We start from the raw sequence: 21,605 nt of genomic DNA on the forward strand, positions 1-21,605 counted from the left end.
CGATTCTAGAATGAAGTGAGCAAAGTCTAAAACTTAGGGCCAGACCATTCAGAACAGTTGTTCGGAAGCACTTCTACACACAAAGGGTAGGAGAGGATTGCAATCTCTCTGACAAATGGCAGTTGATGCTAGCTCAATTGTTATTTTGAAATCTGTGGCAGATGAATTTTTATAAGCAAAGTTATTAAGGGTTATGGGCTAAAAGCAACTATAGAACATAGAACATAGAAAAATACAGCGCAGTACAGGCCCTTTGGCCCTCGATGTTGCGCCGACCCAAGCCCACCTAACCTACACTAGCCCACTATCCTCCATATGCCTATCCAATGCCTGTTTAAATGCCCATAAAGAGGGAGAGTCCACCATTGCTACTGGCATGGCATTCCATGCAATCACAACTCACTGAGTAAAGAATCTACCCCTAACATCTGTCCTATACCTACCTCCCCTTAATTTAAAGCTATGCCCCCTCGTAATAGCTTACTCCATACATGAAAAATGTACTCATGGTCAACCGTATCTAAACCCCTAATCATCTTGTACACCTCTATCAAGTCACCCCTAAACCTTCTTTTCTCCAATGAAAACAGCCCCAAATGCCTCAGCCTTTCCTCATACGATCTTCCTACCATACCAGGCAACATCCTAGTAAACCTCCTCCAGTGCCAGTGCCTCCACATTCTCCAGATGCAGCTGCACCAGAGTCTTATACAACTGCAACATGATCTCAGGACTCCGGAACTCAATTCCTCTACCAATAAAAGCCAGTACGCCATATGCCTTCTTCACAGCACTATTTACCTGGGTGGCAACTTTCAGAGATCTGTGTACATGGACACCAAGGTCCCTCTGCTCATCCACACTACCAAGTATCCGACCATTAGCCCAGTACCCCATCTTCTTGTTACTCTTACCAAAGTGAATCACTTCACACTTAGCTACATTGAACTCCATTTGCCACCTTTCTGCCCAGCTCTGCAGCTTATCTATATCCTGCGGTAACCTGCCACATCCTTCCTCACTGTCAACAACTCCACCGACTTTCGTATCATCCGCAAACTTGCTCACCCAACCTTCTAGCCCCTCCTCCAGGTCATTTATAAAAATGACAAACAGCAATGGTCCCAAAACAGATCCTTGCCAAACACCGCTAGTAACTGCACTCCAAGATGAACCTTTACCATCAACTACTGCCCTCTGTCTTCTTCCAGCCAGCCAATTCCTAATCCAAACCTCTAACGCACCCTCAATGCCATACATCCTTATTTTTTGCAGTAGCTTACCATAGGGAACCTTATCAAACGCCTCACTAAAATTCATATAGACCACATCTACCGGTTTACCCTCGTCCATCTCCTTAGTCACCTTCTCAAAGAATTCAATAAGGCTTGTGAGGCACGACCTGCCCTTCACAAAACCATGCTGACTATCCTTGATCACATTATTCCTATCCAGATGTTCATAAATCCTATCCCTTACAATTCTCTCTAAGACTTTGCCCAAAACAGAAGTGAGACTCACCGGCCTATAGTTATTAGGGTTATCCCTACTCCTCTTCTTCAACAAGGGAACCACATTTGCTATCCTCCAGTCTCCTGGCACTATTCCTGTAGACAACGAGGACATAAAAATCAAGGCCAATAGCTCTGCAATCTCCTCCCTTGCTTCCCAGAGAATCCTAGGATAAATGCCATCAGGCCCAGAACATATCTATTTTCACCCTTTCCAGAATTTCCAACACCTCTTCCCTACATACCTCAACGTCATCCATTCTAATTAATTGTGACTCAATATTCACATTGGCAACAATGTCCTGTTCCTGAGTGAATACTGATGAAAAGTATTCATTCAGTGTCTCCCCAATCTTTTCAGCCTCCACACACAACTTCCCACTACTATCCTTGACTGGACCTATTCCTACCCTAGTCATTCTTTTATTCCTGACATACCTAGAGAAAGCCTTTGGGTTTTCCCTAATCCTACCAATCAAGGATTTTTCATGTCTCCTCCTTGCTGCTCTTAGCTCTCTCTTTAGATCCTTCCTGGCTACCTTATAACTCTCAATCACCCCAATTGAACCTTCACGCCTCATCTTTACATAGGCCACCCTCTTCCCTTTAACAAGGGATTCCAATTCCTTATTAAACCACGGCTTCCTCACACAACCCTTTCCTCCCTGCCTGACTGGTACATACTTATCAAGGACACTCATAAGTTGCTCCTTGAACAAGCTCCATATATCGATTGTGCCCTTCCCTTGAAGCCTACTTTTCCAAGCCACGTATCCTAAGTCATGACTCACCGCATCATAATTTCCCTGCCCCCAGCTATAACTCTTGCCCTGCAGTGCACACTTAGCCCTCTCCATCACTAGAGTAAAAGTCACCGAATTGTGGTCACTGTCCCCAAAGTGCTCACCTACCTCCAATACTAACACCTGGCCTGGTGCATTACCCAGAACCAAATCCATTATGGCCTCACCTCTTGTTGGCCTGTCTACATATTGTGTCAGGAAACCCTCCTGCTCACATTGGACAAACACCAATGGCTTTCCCAGTCAATATCTGGAAAGTTAAAGTCCCCCATAACAACCACCCTATTACTTTCACTCTTCTCCTGAATCATCCTCGCAATCCTTTTTTCTAAGTCTCTAGGACTATTATGAGGCCTGTAGAAAACTCCTAACAGGGTGACCTCACCTTTCCTATTTCTAACCTCAGCCCAAGCTACCTCAGATGGCAAGTCCTCATCCATCGTCCTTTCCACCGCTGTAATACTATCTTTGACAAGCAATGCCACACCTCCCCCTCTGACCCTACTAAAACATTTAAACCCTGGAACCTGCAACAGCCATTCCTGTCCCTGTTCTACCAATATCTCTGTAATAGCCACAACATCGAAATCCCAGGTACCAACCCACGCTGCAAGTTCACCTACCTTATTTCGTATACTTCTCACATTGAAGTATACACACTTCAAGCCACCCTCCTGTTTACAGGCACCCTCCTTCGAGATTGATGCCATGTTCCTAACCTCCCTACACTCAAGGTCCTGCACCCTAAAGCTACAGTCCAGGTTCCCATGCCCCTGCAGAGTTAGTTTAAACCCCCCCCCCACCAAAGAGCACTATCAAACCTCCCCCCAAGGATACTGGTGCCCCTCAGGTTCAGGTGTAGACTATCCTGTTTATAGAGGTCCCACCTTCCCCAGAAAGAACCCCAGTTATCCAGAAACTGGAATCCCTTCCTCCTGCACCATCCCTGTAGCCACGCATTTAACTGCTCTCTCTCCCTATTCCTCGACTCTCTATCATGTGGCACGGGTAACAAACCAGAGACAACAACTCTGTTTGTTCTAACTCTGAGCTTCCAACCTAGCTCCCTGAAAGCCTGCCTAATATCCTCATCCCTCTTCCTACCTATGTCGTTGGTGCCAATGTGGAACACGACTTCGGGCTGCTCCCCCTCCCCCTTAAGGACCCGGAACACATGATCAGAGACGTCACGTACCCTTGCACCTGGGAGGCAACATACCAATCGTGAGTCTCTCTCGCCCCCGCAAAACCGCCTATCTGTGCCCCGAACTATCCCCAATAACTATTGCTCTGCTCTTTGTCACCCTTCCCTTCTGAGTAACGGGGACAGGCTCCGTGCCAGAGGCCTGAACCCCATTGCTTACCCCTGGTAAGTCATCCCCCCCACAAGTATCCAAAACGGTATACTTGTTCTTGTTCTTGAGGGGAACGGCTGCAGGGGGTTCCTGCACTGGCTGCTTCCTCCCAGTCCCCCTCACTGTCACCCATCTGTCTGCAATCTTTGGAGTTACTACTTCCCTAAAGCTCCGATCTATGACCCCCTCTGCCTCCCGAATGATCCTAAGTTCATCCATCTCCAGCTCCAGTTCCCTAACACAGTCTTGGAGGAGCTGGAGATGGGTGCACTTCCTGCAAGTGTAATCAGCAGGAACGACTATGGCATCCCTCACCTCAAACATGTTGCAAGAGGAACATTGCACTGCCTTCACTGCCACCCCTCTAAAAGTAACCTTTAAAAAAAACTAGGTCTAAAGAATAGAACAAGCAAAATGCAGTACTTACCTGCTTACCACAACGGGTCTTATTATTCGGTTAGAGGAGGAGGGCGGGTGGGAGGCACTACCCCTGTAGTGCCTCGGGTTCCTCTCCTGCGCACTTTTATAGGAAAAACCTACCCAGGTGAGCTTGTGCTACACCAGCTTCCGGGTCTGCTCTGCGCTTTTTTAAAAAAAAACTTTTAAATTTAAACCATTAAACAAATGTAACCGCGTCTACAAAGAGACACCGCCAAACAGCCCTTACCTGCGCTGCCGAGTGAGGCCTAGGCCTTGGAGCTGCGCGCCTTTATAGGAAAAAACCTACCCAGGTGAGCTTGTGCTACACCAGCTTCTGAGTCCGCTCCATGCTTTTTTTTTAAAAAAATACTTTTAAATTTAAACTGTTAAACAAACGTAACCGCGTCTACAAACAGACACCACCAAACAGCCCTTACCTGCTCCGTCGAGAGAGCTATATGTAGTTTGCACACAGATCAGCCATGATCTAATTGAATGGTGGAATAGGCTTAAAGGGCTGAATGGGCTACTCCTTTTCTTATGTTTCTATATACTCTGCACAGTACCAGATCACTAGTAGGTATATGAAGAAACCAGAGCCACTCATGACTTGGAATACATTTATTAATAGAATGAAACATTGCAGGTATACATCTCTGGGCAGTGCTCTATTCCTGTGTTTTGATACTGTTTTGATAATTAAAAAAGCCAATTAAATCAAATTAACCAATTTAAAAATAAATGCCTCTTATAGGAGCACTGTAACAAAAATCAAATGTTCAAAGCAACTTTAACTGAAATGTAGTTTCTGGTTGAGTTAATGTATTCCAGCCTTCCAGTACCCACAAATTTTGGAAGACCTCAATACTCTTGCTCTGAATGTGCTCAATGTCACACAATAAAGTTAACAAGGTGGAGATAGCATCTCGGGAATGAAATTCATGGCTGGGACCAAACGCAATATTTCCGTTTTTTATATAAAGAACTCGAAAGAATTTCTGCTCATCCCCTAAGGCACTTTGACAAATCAGTGTGAGTGAAGGGTTTGAGATTGGTTGTGTTCTCAGATGATATCACTGAGGAAGAGCATTTTGACAAGGATCAAGAGTAGAGCTTTTGTGCAGGAAGAGGAAGAGCAACAATTTCAAATGATTCTGTACCCATTACTGAATAGATAAGACCTAAACCAAGCAAGTGCATGAATCACAGACGTTTGGTCTATAGGTGCAACAGGTAATTAAAAAGGCAAATGAAATGTTGTCCTCCATTCCTGAAGGGATTGAGTTTAAAAGTAGGGAGGTTATGTTGCAGCTATAGAGTGCTGGTGAGGCAAAACCTGGTCTACTGCTTACAGTTTTAGTCTCCTCACTTGAGAAAGGATATACTGGCACTGAAGGGGTTGCAGAGGAGGTTCACAATGTTGATTCCAGAGTTGAGAGGTTGACTTATGAGGAGAGATTGAGTAGACTGGGATTATATTCATTGGAATTCAGAAGAATGAGAGAGATCTTATAGAAACACGTAAAATTATGAATAGAATAGATAAAATAGAGGTAGAGAGGATGTTTCCACTGGCAGGTGAAACAAGGACACGAGGGCATTGCCTCAAAATTAGAGCATGCAGATTTATGATCAAATTGGAAAGGAACCTCTTCACCCATTGGGTTATGAATCTGAAATTCCCTGCCCAGTCAAGTAGTTGAGGCTTCCTCAGTAAATGGATTCTAAAGCCAAGAGAGATGCTTTTTTGAACAGTAAAGGAACTAAGGGTGATGGTGAGAGGGCAGGTAAGTGCAGTTGAGTCCACAAAAAGATAATCCATGATCATGTTGAATGGCAGAGCAGGCTGAAGAGCCAGACTGCCTACTTCTGCTCCTTGTTCTCATATTCTTATGCTCTCATATTTTAACTGAAGAGCTGGATGATACAAGAGACACACTAGTTGAGGATGGTGTGTTCAAAAGTGTCAAAAGTAAGATGCACATCAAGAATAACTGTAGGGAATAGTTTGCCACAATCCGCAGTAACCATGCATACCGAAGGGAACATTATTGAGCAAATAACTGAGCCTGCTTCAACTGCCTAAACCATTTGAGAGCAGCTTTGCAACACATAATGATTTCCAAGTAATTATCCCAAGTAGAAGTCTGTTTGCCATCAAAATATCTATATTCACTCAAAAAAATCAGATGACTCAAACTTAACATCAGATTCAGATTTAGAGATCTTAATTACATAACCTATCTATATGCAGCTCTACATTATTGTATTATGAGTTCCACAGATATTCAGATTTGTGTGTATGTTTGCTCAATTGTTACCCTCAGATATATCTACATATTTTTACTCTATTTGAATATGAAGCACAGTTCTTATGTGGCATTCATTTTTAATTGTTGCAGATCATTATAAGAGTCAAGCTTGCCAGTGTCGGATTTTTGGAGAATGTATTGCTGGCTCAGAAATTCTTCGTACTTTACAAGCTCTGTGAAGAGCAACTCACTAAGCAGGTATGTATAGACCAAGAGCAAATGTATCAGAATGGAATCCTGATTTTCTTTACTGTAATAATGAAATATTCAATATTACATTGAATAAATCCTGACATTCACATTCACAATTTTAACTCTTTATCAGTCAGCTTTACCATTAAACTCTTTCAAAAAGTTTGAAACATGTTGTAAATGATGGAAGTTGAAGAGAAAACTAGATGTCAGCTTAGATGTGTGACAGTTCATTTCAGGGCCTTTGAAATAAAAATCAAATCCTCTTATTATTGTAAAATAAAATAAATAAAAACAGAAACATTAAATTCAGAATGAAAATAATGTTTACAGAAACGTATTCAATCCAATGGGATTAGTGCCTTTTTTGATTTTTTTTGGTTCCCTCTGTTGCTGAAAGTCCTTGCAGAATCTCAAGGTGGTCTCCATATCTCCTGCATTGTTGATATTTCTTCGTAAGTGTTGAGAGAAACTCTAAATTACAATATGTATGACTCAGTAATGATAAGCCCTGACTTATAAGACGAAACAGAGAGCCAGAATGACTTAATAATATATTGACTTACTGAGCTAACTTTGTAACGATGTGGAGATACTGGTGTTGGACTGGGGTGTACAAAGTTAAGAATCACACAGCACCAGGTTCTATTCTGACAGGTTTAATTGGAAGCCCTAGCTTTCAGAGCGCTGGTCTTTCATCAGGTGGTTGTGAATTATGAGATCATAAGACACAGAATTTATAGCAAAAGTTTACAGTGTGATATAACTGAAATTATATATTGAAAAAGACCTGGATTGTTTGTTAAGTCTCTCATCTTTTCAAATGACCATGTTGGTTTCAGATTTGTCATGTGTAAATCGCAAAACTTTTTTACAAGTTACATTCTCAGGTTAGGGGTGGCACAGTGGCACAGTGGTTAGCACTGCTGCCTCACAGTGCCAGGGGCCTGGGTTCAATTCCCGCCTCAGGCGACTGACTGTGTGGAGTTTGCACGTTCTCCCCGTATCTGCGTGGGTTTCCTCCGGGTGCTCCGGTTTCCTCCCACGGTCCAAAGATGTGTGGGTCAGGTGAATTGGCCATGCTAAATTGCCCGTAGTGTTAGGTAAGGGGTATATGTAGGGGTATGGGTGGGTTGCGCTTCGGCGGGTCGGTGTGGACTTGTTGGGCCGAAGGGCCTGTTTCCACACTGTAAGTAATCTAATCAACTGAACTTTGGCAATTGGTGTCATGTCAGTCCAGATAATGCACTTTTTAAGATTAGAATCAGTCTGACCACTGTGGCACATGATTTGGAGATGCCGGTGTTGGACTGGGGTGTACAAAGTTAAAAATCACACAATACCAGGTTAGAGTCCAACAGGTTTAATTGGAAGCACACTAGCTCCTTCATCAGGTGATACTGGAGGACACAATCCTAAAATACAGAATTAATAGCAAAAATTTACAGTGTGTTGTAACTGAAATTATGCATTGAAAAATACCTTGATTGTCTGTTGAGTCTTTCATCTGTTTGAATACCATGATAGTTTCACTTCTTTCATGTGCAAGGATGCCCTGGGGCATGGTACATTGGGGAAACCGAGCAAAGGCTACGACAAAGGATGAATGGGCAACGCACAACAATCAACAGACAGGAATGTCCCCTCCCAGTTGGGGAACACTTCAGTGGTCCAGGACATTCAATCTCGGACCTTCGAGTGACCATCCTCCAAGGCAGACTTCGGGACAGGCAGCAGGGAAAAGTGGCCGAGCAGAGACTGATAGCTAAGTTCAGTACCCATAGGGAGGACCTCAGCCGGGACCTTGGGTTCATGTCACATTACAAGTGACCACCATTGCGCTACACGCAAACACAGACACTCCTCCACACAGACACACAGACACACACACACATACAGGCACTCCTATACACACATACACACAGACACATATATACACAGACACCCACACACACCCTTACAGACACACACACTCCCACACTCACGCAGGCATCCTCTCAGAGACTTAGACCACTCTACACTCATGCATGCACACATACACTCTTTCTCACAGACACTCACAACCCTCCACCCAAGACATATATTTTGTGGGGTGAATTTGTACTTGCAGAGTTACATTGTACTTTGCTCAAAAACCGCATGAATTCATGTAAAACTATGAGCTCCAAAACTGCATGAATTCAAATAAAACTCTGTTATCTCACTTTTTAGATTAGAATCAATCTAAACATCATGACATAGACAGAGAACACAGGGGGCTAACACCTTCAACATATTGTCTAGCTATCACCCATTGTTACAGCTAACCTGAGAATGCAACTTTTTTAAAAAAGGTTTTGTGATTTACACATGAAAGAAGTGAAACTATCATGGTATTCAAACAGATGAAAAACTCAACAAACAATCAAGATATTTTTCAATGTATAATTTCAGTTACATCACACTGTAAATTTTTGCTATAAATTCTGTGTTATAGGATTGAGTTCTCCACTATCACCTGATGAAGGAGCGATGCCCTGAAAGCTAATGTGCTTCCAATTAAACCTGTTGGACTATAACCTGATGTTGTGTGATTTTTAATATTGTGGCACAGACAGTTTCACACAGGGCAGCTCACACTTTAAGTACATCGTCTGGGCTGACATGACACCAATTGTTAAAGTTCACTTGGGAATGTAACTTGTAAACAAGTTTTGCAATTTACATATGAAACAACTGAAACCAACATGGTCATTCTAAAAGATGAGAGACTTAACAAACAATCCAAATCTTTTTCAAAATATAATTTCAGTTGCATCACACTGTAAACTTTTGCTATAAATTCTGTGTCTTACGATCTTACACTCCATGATCACCTGATGAAGGAGTAGCACTCGAAACTAGTGCTTTCAAATAAACCTGTTGAACTATAACCTGGTGTTGTGTGATTTCTAATTTTGTAATTTCATTTCAAGACCATCCATACAAATATTGTTAATACAAGAGTAGGTCGGAGGCTACTGACCATCATCTCAAAGGCAGACGACAGGAGTGTAATGGAATAGTCCCAACTTCTCTTGAGAGTCCTATTCCAACAACAGTCAAGACATGATTCAGGACAAAGCAGCAACTAGACTACCATATATTCACAAACATCCATTCCCTTCCCCACCAAGGCTCATTAGACAACATTGTCAAACTCAGAACTACTTCTGTCTTGAAGGAAATCATCAGCAAATACATGGGAGCACCATAACCTGCAAGTTTCCTTCTAAGCTACTCACTATTCTGACTTTTGACTTCTCTGTCAAAAAGAATTGTGGGTCTCCTTAAATAAACTGCATTTGTTTAATCAACACCAGCTTCTCAAGGATAACTAAGGCTGGACAATAAATGATGATCCAACCAGAGATGCCTTATCCACTGAATGAAAAAAGAAACAACCAGCCTGTGAATAGATTTACCCATGTAATATATGACCCTCAATGTGATGAACTTTTATTTATTTTTATTTTTGACAGCAACTTTTGATGTACTGCCTTGTCAGATGCCTTCTGAAATTAGATCTACAGACTCTCCTTTATTCATTGCATATGTTATTCCTTCAGGAATTCTAAAAACTGATTAAGCATAATTGCCCTTTCACAAAACCTTGCTGAAACTTTCCAATTACCTTGAGGTTTTCAACATGCCGAGCTATAACCTACTTAATGATTAATTCTTATTCTTTCCCTGCAATGATGTTGAGCTAATTGTCCATCGTTTCCTTATTATTAGGCTTCTTGAATAATATTTGCTACTTTCTAGTCTAATGGAATCTTTTCAGAATCTAGCAAATTTTAGAAAATTAACACCAATGCCTCAATCACATCATGAGCTACCTTTTTTAAGACCTTCAGATATGTCCATAGAACATAGAACAGTACAGCACAGAACAGGCCCTTCAGCCCACGATGTTGTGCTGACCATTGATCCTCATGTAAGGTAAACCTAAAGTACGAACCCTCAAATTTCTGTGACCATATGCATGTCCAGCAGTCTGTTAAATGTCCCCAATGACCTCGCTTCCACAACTGCTGCTGGCAACGCATTCCATGCTCTCACAACTCTCTGTGTAAAGAACCCGTCCATCTTAACCTTGAGACTTATTGTTATCACATGTACATCTAAGTACAGTGAAAAGTTTGTTTTGTGAGCAGTTCAGCCAAATCATAACAAACAAGGACATATGGATTATAGGGTGCTTAGACAGAATGAGGCATACAAGGTTACAGCTGCACAGGAGGTGCACAAAAACCCAGGTAACGTTAGGTTTGAAATTAGAGAGGTCTGTTAGCAGAGAAGAAGGTATTTTTGAACCTGTTGGTTGAACCTATGAACTCAAGTCTCCATCAGTTTCCTCAGAGCTACTTTCCGATGGTTGTAATTTCCACCTCTTGATTTTATTAATTATTAATGGAATGTTTGTTGTGACTTGTATAGTGAGGCAGAAGCAAAATATTCATGAATTTCATTCACCATTTCCCTTATTTTTGACTATTAACTCCCCAGTCTCACACTCACTTCATCACACTCCGTTTTAAAATGCACGTAAAATCTCTTGTTACTTGCTTTTCCATTTCTAGCTATCTTCTTTTTAAGCACTAATTTCTATTGTGAAGGCTGATTGATCTTTCTATTTTTTTACACTCTACCCTCTCATATGACCTTCCACTCATCTTTGCTCAATTATGTGTTTTTTCCTTCAGATGGTAATTTCCCTAACGTCTTTATTTAGCTATAAATACTGGGTCCTCCCCTGAATTTTTTCTTTTAAGTATGAATTAACCTATTCTGACTATTTGAAATATCCTCTTAAATATCTGTCACTGCTTTTTTTTCCTTGGTTGACACAGTGGCTCAGTGGCTTGCATTGCTGCCTCACAGCAGTAGGATCCCAGGTTCAATTCCAGCCTTGGGTGATTGGCTGTGTGGAGTTCGCACATTCTGTGTGTTTCCTCCCACAGTCGAAAGATGTGCAGATTAGGGCAATTGGCCATGCTGAATTGCCCATAGTGTTAGGTGCATTGGTCAGAGGGAAATGGGTCTGGATGGGTTACTCTTTGGAGGACTGGTTGGGCCGATGGGCCTGTTTCCACGCTGTAGGGAATCTAATAATCTATGTTATACCTTTGTTTCCAAATTGACTTCAGCTAGTTCAACTTTCATATTGTTGTCCTTCTTTCATGTTAAAATTCCATATTTAGACTGACTTTTCTTCCTTTTAAACTGAATGTAAAATTCAATCATTTTGGTGGTTGCTGCTTTCTAATTGAGCCTTTACTTTAAGATCTTTGGTTCATCCTGTCACATTGCGCAATACCAAGTTGAATATAACTAGTTCTTCGATTGGTTGAGATCATGATATTTGAAAAGTTATCTTGAAAGCTCCACATCCAGGCTACCATTGCCAACTTGATTTATTTTCTGTTTATATATAAATGAAAATGGCTCATGCTTATCACTGCTCATTATCACAAGAATCCAAGATTTATTTTTGCATTTTTTATCCTTCATTATAGTTACTATTAGGAGACCTGCACACCATGTCTAATTGAGACTTCTTTCCCCTACTATTCTTCATCTCTAGCCAAACCAACTCTTCAGCCTGATCTCCTGAATGAAGGACACCTCTAAATCTTGTATCACTTCCCCATCATTGCTGAGCCATGCTGTCGGTCCACTTTCATCTCATTCTCTATTAGCTATTAGAGTCATATCCTAAACTAATCTAGTCCCATTTGCTAGCACTTGGTCCATATCCCTCTAAACCCTTCCTATTATCCTAGAATGTCACATATCTCTTAATATTAGGGCACAGTCCTTTTTTATAGTGCAGCTGCCTATACATAATGAGCTGAAAATGTGTTGCTGGTTAAAGCATAGCGGGTCAGGCAGCATCCAAGGAACAGGAAATTTGACGTTTCGGGCAAAAGCCCTTCATCAGGCTTTTGCCCGAAATGTCGAATTTCCTGTTCCTTGGATGCTGCCTGACCTGCTGTGCTTTAACCAGCAACACATTTTCAGCTCTGATCTCCAGCATCTGCAGACCTCACTTTTTACTGCCTATACATAATGGCTATCAGCTCATATTTATTTACTTCAAAGTGTGGTATGCATGCAAGTGTAGTGCAATTCTGTAGTACGGAAACTGCTGCTTTCAGAGCTCCCACCTCTGGCCTTGCTGTGGGCCTTCCACATTTTCCATGGCTGTGATAATGTCAATGTTTATGCTGGAGCTACCATCCAAATCAATTGCCACATCACATTGACCTGGGTAAGTGGATTTTGATTTTTCCCACTTTGCCTTAAAGTCCTTCAAAATCTTCTGAGGTTCTTTCTTACCCTTCAGAGCCTTCTTGCTTTGTTGCCTTATGTTTAAAGTTTTTTGAGTTTCTGTCCTGGCCTGTGAAGTCTTCTTGCTTTTCTCCTGCACTTCATAGATTATGATCTGACATTAAATCCTGAAATTTCCATTGCTGCTATCCTCCACCATGCTTTATGGTATGCTTTATATCAACATTGCTGTTAAGATTCTTAGATACATATCCTGAACATGTCTGAGTGTGGACTTCTATAATTACACTCTGAGAGATTGCTAGATTAAGTTAAAAATTGCATTGCTCCTTTATCAGGTGGTTGTCACTTGCTATTGGAGCAGCGCTCAGAAAGCTAGTGCTTCTAAATAAACCTATTGAACTATAACCTGGTGTTGTGTAATTTTAACTTTTTCCACCCCAGTCCAATACTGACTCGTCCACATCATTAACTAGATTACCACTCCTCTTGGTCTCTAAAAGCCTTTGTTTTTGCATATCCCAGAGTAATGCAGTCTAACACTTGTCAGTGCAGTGACTGTCTTTTATTTACATCTATACTTACAGGTTACTGAATCCAGTTCTCTGTCTTTTTTTGCTGAAAGTGTGTTGCTGGAAAAGCACAGCAGGTCAGGCAGCATCCAAGGAACAGGAAATTCGACGTTTCGGGCATAAGCCCTTCATCAGGAATTCCAGCAACACATTTTCAGCTCTGATCTCCAGCACCTGCACTTTCTCCTCTGTCTTTTTGTCTCAAACTTCTCTCAACTCTCCACTCTGATCATTATTGAAAGTGGCAGGACAAGTGGAGATAGCAGTTAAGAAAGCGTACAGCTGCTTTATTAATAGTAGCATAGAGTACAAGTTCAAGAAGATGATGTTGAACCTGGATAAGACACTTATTAGACCTCAAATGGAGTTTTGTGTACAATTCTGGGTGCCATATTATTGGAAAGGTGTGAACACATCAGAAAGAGTTCAGAAACAATTTGAAGAATGGTTCTAGAAATGAGAACCTTCAGTTATGAGGATAGATTGAAGAAATTGGGACTATTCTCTTCGGAGAGAAAAAGCTGAAAGGAAATTTGATAAAGGTTTTCAAAATCGTGATAGATAATGGATAGCGTAGGGGGTTCTTCCTGCAAGCAAAAGAAACAAGAGAGCATAGATTTAAAGTGATGTGTGAACAAAGCAAAGAACGATGTGAGAAAAACCTTTTCACACAGTGAGTATGTGTATGGAATGCACTGCCTGGAAATACAATGATGGGAGGTTCAATGAACTCCAAGATGGCAGTGGATTATTAACACTGCATTCAAGCTCCTGAGCTCGTTTGCTTTTGTCTGCTTTTTTTTACTTTGTGTTTCTTTCTTTTTGCTTTTGCTACTTTCTTTTCCCTTTCGTTTAAAGTCTTTTTTTTGGTGAGGCATTGCTGACATGCCCAGCCTTAGAATGTTACAAGATTCAGCAATCGGAGGCAGTGAACAGGTTTGCTCAACTATATCCAACAAGGGACCTGGCGACCAGAGGCTGCGAGTGGGTCCTGTCCAAGCATGTTCCAAGATTCAGCGAGGGATGAGGTGACCAGAGGCTGCGAGTGAGCCCTGTCCGAGCATGTTCCAGGATCGAGCGAGGGATCCAGCAACCAGAGGCTGCGAGTGGGCCCTGTCCGAGCACATTCTGGGATCCATCGAGGGATCTGAGACCAGTGACTGTGAATGGGCCCTGACGGAGCACATTCTGGGATCCAGTAAAGGACCTGGTGACCAGACGTTGCAAGTGGGCCCTGCTGGAGCATGTTCCAAGATCGAGCGAGGGACGTGGTGATCAGAGGCTGAGGATGGGCCCTGCCTGAGCACATTCCAGGATTCAGCGAGGGACCTGGCGACCAGAGGCTGCGGGTGGGCCCTGACCAAGCATGTTCCAGAATCGCGCGAGGGATCTGGTGACCAGAGGCTGCGAGTGGACCTTGTCCTTGCAAATTCTGGGATCCAGCGAGGGATCTGGGACCAGAGGCTGTGAGTGGGCCCTGTCCTATCACGTTCCAGGATCCTGCAAGGAATCTGGTGATTAGAGGCTGCGAGTGGGCCCTGCCCTGAGCAAGTTCCAGGATCGAGTGAGGGACCTGAGACCAGAGGCTGCGAGTGGGCCCTGCCAGATCTCGTTCCGGGATTCAGTGAGGAATGTGGTGACGAGAGGCTGCGAGCAAGCCCTGCTCAAGCATCTTTTCGGATCCAGCAAGGGACCTAGTGGCCAGAGACTGCAAGTGGGCCCTGCCGAGCATGTTCCGACATCTAGCGAGGAACCTGGTGACTAGAGGCTATGAGTGGGCCCTGCCTGAGCACATTCCGACATCCAACGAAGGATGTGGTGACCAGAGGCTGTGAGTGGGCCCTGCCCCAGCATGTGCTGGGATCTGGTGGGGATCTGGTGACCAGAGGCTGTGCGTGGGCTCTGCCCAAGCATGTGCTGGGATCTGGTGGGGATCTGCTGATCGGATGCTGTGAGCGTGCCCTGCCCAAGCATGTTCCAGGACCTGATTGTGGCGCAGGTAGTTATAGAATCGAAGGTGGCAACAGGAGAAGGTTGGAGGTGGTAGTGTCCACGGCAGCAAACACTCAGGCCCTCCTGAGACTACAGGATATGGCTTTGCCTGACCTTCATGAAGATAAGACTTAAATAAGACTTTAATATCTGTACTAAGTTAATTCCTTTTGGCTTTGCTTCCATTATTTTTGCTTTTATAAATTCTGATTTTGTAGTCAAGTGCATAACCAAAATGGCACCAGTTACATCAGTGGAGGTGACATGGCAACAAAGAGTGGTGACTTTTGCAACAATGAGGTGAAGGCCACCAGGCCTACAGCCTATGATGGAGCACTTAACTAGAAGGACTGTAAAGTTGGACACTTCCTTTATTTCTTCATTTTTCTGCCTTTATATTCTATGTTTTAGTTTGTGTTACTGTGTTTTAAGATGGCACTAGGGAATGGTGACACTACAGAACACTTAGAACATAGAACAGTACAGCACAGAACAGGCCCTTCAGCCCACGATGATATGCCGACCACTGATCCTCGTGTATGCACCTTCAAATTTCTGTGACCATATGCATGTCCAGTCGTCTCTTAAATGTCCCCAATGACCTTGCTTCCACAACTGCTGCTGGCAATGCATTCCATGCTCTCACAACTCTCTGTGTAAAGAACCCGTCTCTGACATCCCCTCTATACTTTCCTCCAACCAGCTTAAAACTATGACCCCTCGTGTTAGTCATTTCTGCCCTGGGAAATAGTCTCTGGCTGTTGACTCTATCTATGCCTCTCATTATCTTGTATACCTCAATTAGGTCCCCTCTCTTCCTCCTTTTCTCCAATGAAAAATGTCCGAGCTCAGTCAACCTCTCTTCATAAGATAAGCCCTCCAGTCCAGGCAGCATCCTGGTAAACCTCCTCTGAACCCTCTCCAAAGCATCCACGTTTTTCCTATAATAGAGCGACCAGAACTGGACGCAGTATTCCAAGTGCGGTCTAACCAAAGTTTTATAGAGCTGCAACAAGATCTCATGGCTCTTAAACTCAATTCACCCTGTTATGAAAGCCAAAACACCATATGCTTTCTTAACAACCCTGTCCACTTGGGTGGCCATTTTAAGGGATCTATGTACCTGCACAGCAAGATCGTGGGCGGCACGGTGGCACAGTGGTTAGCACTGCTGCCTCACAGCGCCTGTAGACCCGGGTTCAATTCCCGACTCAGGCGATTGACTGTGTGGAGTTTGCACGTTCTCCCCGTGTCTGCGTGGGTTTCCTCCGGGTGCTCCGGTTTCCTCCCACAGTCACAAAGATGTGCGGGTCAGGTGAACTGGCCATGCTAAATTGCCCGTAGTGTTAGGTAAGGGGTAAATGTAGGGGTATGGGTGGGTTGCGCTTCGGCGGGTCGGTGTGGGCTTGTTGGGCCGAAGGGCCTGTTTCCACACTGTAAGTCTAATCTAATCTAATCTAATCCCTCTGTTCCTCCACATGCCATGAATCCTATCCTTAATCCTGTACTCAGCTTTCAAATTCAACCTTCCAAAATGCATCACCTCGCATTTATCCAGGTTGAACTCCATCTGCCACCTCTCAGCCCATCTCTGCATCCTGTCAATGTCCCGCTGCACCTACAACAGCCCTCTATACTGTCAACAACACCTCCAACCTTTGTGTCGTCTGCAAACTTGCTGACCCATCCTTCAATCCCTTCATCCAAGTCATTAATAAAAATTACAAACAGAAGAGGCCCAAGGACAGAGCCCTGTGGAACACCACTCACCACAGACTTCCAGGCAGATTATTTTCCTTCTACTACTACTCGCTGTCTTCTGTTGGCCAGCCAATTCTGTATCCAGACAGCTAAGTTCACCTGTATCCCATTCCTCCTGACCTTCTGAATGAGCCTACCATGGGGAACCTTATCAAATGCCTTGCTGAAGATACACATGACAATAAATAAGTCAAGTCAAATCATTTGAGGCATTCAAGAGGCTATTGGGGAAAAGCAGGAGATTAGCACAAGGTAAGGAGGCTCATCTGAAGATTTGATGCAGGTACGATGGGCTGATTTGCCTCATTCTGCACCGTGACACTTCTGATATTCTGTGAATAATGTCACCTCTTCCCTGATGCTGGAATTTGAAAGAGTGCATTTTATCTAAACATTATTATATTTACCAAATGAAAAGCAATCTCATGAATGACTTCCTTCTTCACTGTAACACCTTTGTGGTCTCTCCTTTTGATATCAGACTAACCTCATTAGTTACAAATCACACAACACCAGGTTATAGTCCAACAGGTTTAATTGGAAGCACCGCTCCTTCATCAGGTGATAGTGGAGGGCTCAATTCTAAGGCACAGAATTTATAGCAAAAATTTACAGTGTGATGTGACTGAAATTATACATTGAAAAATACCTTGATTGTCTGTTGAGTCTTTCACCTGTTCGAATACCATGATACTTTCACTTCTTTCAGGTATAAATCACAAAACCCTTTTATTTAAAAGTTGCATTCTCAGGTTAGCTGTAACAATGAGTGTTAGCTAGACAATATGTTGAAGGTAAAAACAATGACTGCAGATGCTGGAAACCAGATTCTGGATTAGTGGTGCTGGAAGAGCACAGCAGTTCAGGCAGCATCCGAGGAGCAGTAAAATCGACGTTTCGGGCAAAAGCCCTTCATCAGGAATACAGGCAGAGACCCTGAAGCATGAAGAGATAAGTGAGAGGAGGGTGGGGGTGGGGATGAAGGCATTAGTCGGGGGGGGAGGAGGGTGGAATGGATAGGTGGACAAGAAGATAGGCAGGTAGGACAAGTCATGGGTATAGTGCTGCGCTGGAAGTTGGGAACTGCGGCAAGGTGGGGGAAGGGGGAATGAGGAAACTGTTGAAGTCCACATTGATGCCCTGGGGTTGAAGTGTTCCGAGGCGGATGATGAGGCATTCTTCCTCCAGACGTCTGGTGGTGAGGTAACGGCAGTGAAAGAGGCCCAGGACCTCCATGTCCTCAGTAGAGTGGGAAGGAAAGTTGAAATGTTGGGCCACAGGGTGGTGTGGTTGATTGGTGTGGTTGATTGGTCCCGGAGATGTTCCCTAAAGTGCTCTGCTAGGAGGTGTCCAGTCTCCCCAATGTAGAGGAGACCGCATCGGGAGCAACAGATACAATAAATGATATTAGTGGATGTGCAGGTAAAACTTTGATGGATGTGGAAGGCTCCTTTAGGGCCTTGGATAGAGGTGAGGGAGGAGGTGTGGGCACAGGTTTTACAGTTTCTGCGGTGGTAGGGGAAGGTGCCAGGATAGGAGGGTGGGTTGTAGGGGGGCGTGGACCTAACCAGTTGTCCTGGAGGAAACGGTCTTTGCGGAAGGCGGAAAGGGGTGAGGAGGGAAATATATCCCTGGTGGTGGGGTCTCTTTGGAGGTGGCGGAAATGTCGGCAGATGATTTGGTTTATGCAAAGGTTGGTAGGGTGGAAGGTGAGCACCAGGGACGTTCTGTCCTCGTTACGGTTGGCGGGGTGGGGTCTGAGGGTGGAGCTGCGGGATGTGGACGAGATTCGTTGGAGGGCATCTTTAACCATGTGGGAAGGGAAATTGCGATCTCTAAAGAAGGAGGCCATCTGGTGTGTTCTGTGGTGGAACTTGTCCTCCTGGGAGCAGATACGACAGAGGCGGAGGAATTGGGAATACCAGAGTCAGCTGTGGTAGTCAGTGGGTTTGTAAAAAATATCGGTATCAAGTTGGTCGTCATTAATGGAGATGGAGACGTCTAAGAAGGGGAGGGAGGTGTCAGAGATGGTCCAGGTAAATTTAAGGTCCAGGTGGAATGTGTTGGTGAAGTTGATGAATTGCTCAACCTCCTCGCGGGAGCACGAGGCGGCACCAATGCAGTCATCAATGTAGCAGAGGAAGAGGTGGGGATATGTTGAAGGTGTTAACCCTCTGTGTTCTCTGTCTATGCCATGATGTTTAGATTGATTCTAATCTGAAAAGTGAGATAACAGAGTTTTACACGAATTCATGCAGTTTTTGAGCTCATAGTTTTACATGAATTCATGCAGTTTTTGAGCAAAGTACAACGTAACTCTGCAAATATAAACTCGCTCCACACAATATATGTGTGCATGTGGGTCTTTGTGTTTGTGTGTGTGTGTGTCTGTCTGGGTTGGGGGTTGTGAATGTGAGAAAGAGTGTATATGTGTGTGTAGTGAGCGTAGAGTGTCTTAAGTCTGTGAGGGGTGCATGTGTGAGTGTGAGAGTGTGTGTGCGTGTCTGGGGTGGGGGCTTGTTAGTGTCTGTGAGAGAGAGTGTGTATATGTGTGTGCATGAGTCCAGAGTGACCTAAGTCTCTGAGAGGTGAATTTGTATTTGCAGAGTTACATTGTACTTTGCTCAAAAACTGCATGAATTCATGTGAAACGCTGAGCTGAAAAACTGCATAAATTTATGTAAAACTCTGTTATCTCACTTTTCAGATTAGAATCAATCTAAACATTATGGCATAGACAGAGAACACAGGGGGCTAACACCTTCAACATATTGTCTAATGAACACTCGTTGTTAGAGCTAACTGAGAATGCAAACTTTTTTTAAAAAAAGGGTTTGTGATTTACACATGAAAGAAGTGAAACTATCACGGTATTCGAACAGGAGAAAGACTCAACAGACAATCAAGGTATTTTTCAATGTATAATTCCAGTCACATCACACTAAAGTTTTGCTATAAATTCTGTGCCTTAGAATTGTGTCCTCCACTATCACCTGATGAAGGACCGGCTAATATGCTTCCAATTAAACCTGTTGGACTATAACCTGATGTTGTGTGATTTTTTTTAACTTTGCACACCCTAGCCCAACACTGGCATCTCCAACTCATTAGTTACACCATCATCATTTACATATTCTATTATGTCACACCTAGTAGAGGAAAGTTTGAGCCAAAAACTCATCCAGCATGCAATTTTCTGTGGTATCCTTCCTATTTAGATCAAAGGCTTTCATTTGCAGATTGATGTAGCTGCCACTACTTACTCATCACAATCTTAGCAAAAACCACAGATGAGTGAGCATGGTCATCTTCTACCTTAAGGATGCACAAAATACCAGTGTATAGAAGAGAATTAAAAGGCTGCTGCCAGGGATTAAGATTTTTAGTTATAAGAAGAATTAGATTGACTGAGATTACCTTCTTTTTGGAACATGGAAGAAGAGGCTAAAGTAAGATGAACTTTCAGTGTACAAAATTCTTAAAGGTTAGGACATGTTCAATTTGGAAAAGACTATACCCCTTACTTGAGAGGTCATTTATCATGATGGACTGAATATACAGATTTATAGTCATTGATACAATAATTATCAGGGAGGAGAAACTTAGAAATTTGATGGGGTCCAGAATCTATTATCTGAACGCATTGGAAGAGACAGAAACCTCATGGCATTTAAGTGGACTTTTCTAACCAATATAGATACAATGGGCTCCTTTTATGTTGTAAATCTTCTGTGTTTTCTGTTCTTTTCTGATGAAGGTTTCTTCATTGAAAATTTGACTCAAGATCTTAATTTAGCAAATAGTTCAATCAATAATTTTATTAATTGTTAAATTAATTACCACCAGGTTCATTATGATTTTGGCTTGAGAAACATTCTTTCTGTCTTGAGGACTTTGGGAGCTCAGAAGAGAGCACGACCGGAAGACAGTGAATCAACAATTGTCATGAGGGTACTGAGAGATATGAATCTGTCTAAACTGGTGAGTAAAAATGGGAAAGTTTTTTTTAAAATATGTTTTAAATATTGAAACTGTCTGATTTGCTGCCAGTATATACTCCAGAGGACAGGCCAGACTGAATGTCACAGCAGATTATGTAAGCTAATACATTTAATGAGGAAAATTATCACAATTAGAAAAATAATTTTTGATTTTTTGATATTATGTTTGAAGTTTTTTTTTGCCTATATTAGAAGAAGAATGACCTGCATCAGTTGAGACAGTCAAGTCATAGAAAGGAAAAAATACAATTTGCAGATCAGCTTACAGGGTATTTCAGTGTTCATAGCTTCCATCTTACTAAAGCTTAAACATCAAAACCAGACTGACTTAAAAACCCTATGGAGAGCAATCATGACATGAGTACACAATT

The 21,605-nt window shown here is 42.9% G+C and overlaps 1 protein-coding gene across 1 annotated transcript in view; it reads left to right on the forward strand.

The window, feature by feature from the left end:
• Positions 1-21,605, forward strand: part of LOC132834399 (dynein axonemal heavy chain 8-like) — a 1,143,262-nt gene that overhangs the window by 789,957 nt on the left and 331,700 nt on the right. The window contains exons 46-47 of the mRNA XM_060853284.1: positions 6,492-6,599; positions 21,080-21,214. Coding sequence (XP_060709267.1) covers positions 6,492-6,599; positions 21,080-21,214 — 243 coding nt within the window. The remainder of the gene's footprint in view (positions 1-6,491; positions 6,600-21,079; positions 21,215-21,605) is intronic.

Source organism: Hemiscyllium ocellatum, chromosome 3 (genome assembly GCF_020745735.1).
Source record: "Hemiscyllium ocellatum isolate sHemOce1 chromosome 3, sHemOce1.pat.X.cur, whole genome shotgun sequence".
NCBI classification, from domain to species: domain Eukaryota; kingdom Metazoa; phylum Chordata; class Chondrichthyes; order Orectolobiformes; family Hemiscylliidae; genus Hemiscyllium; species Hemiscyllium ocellatum.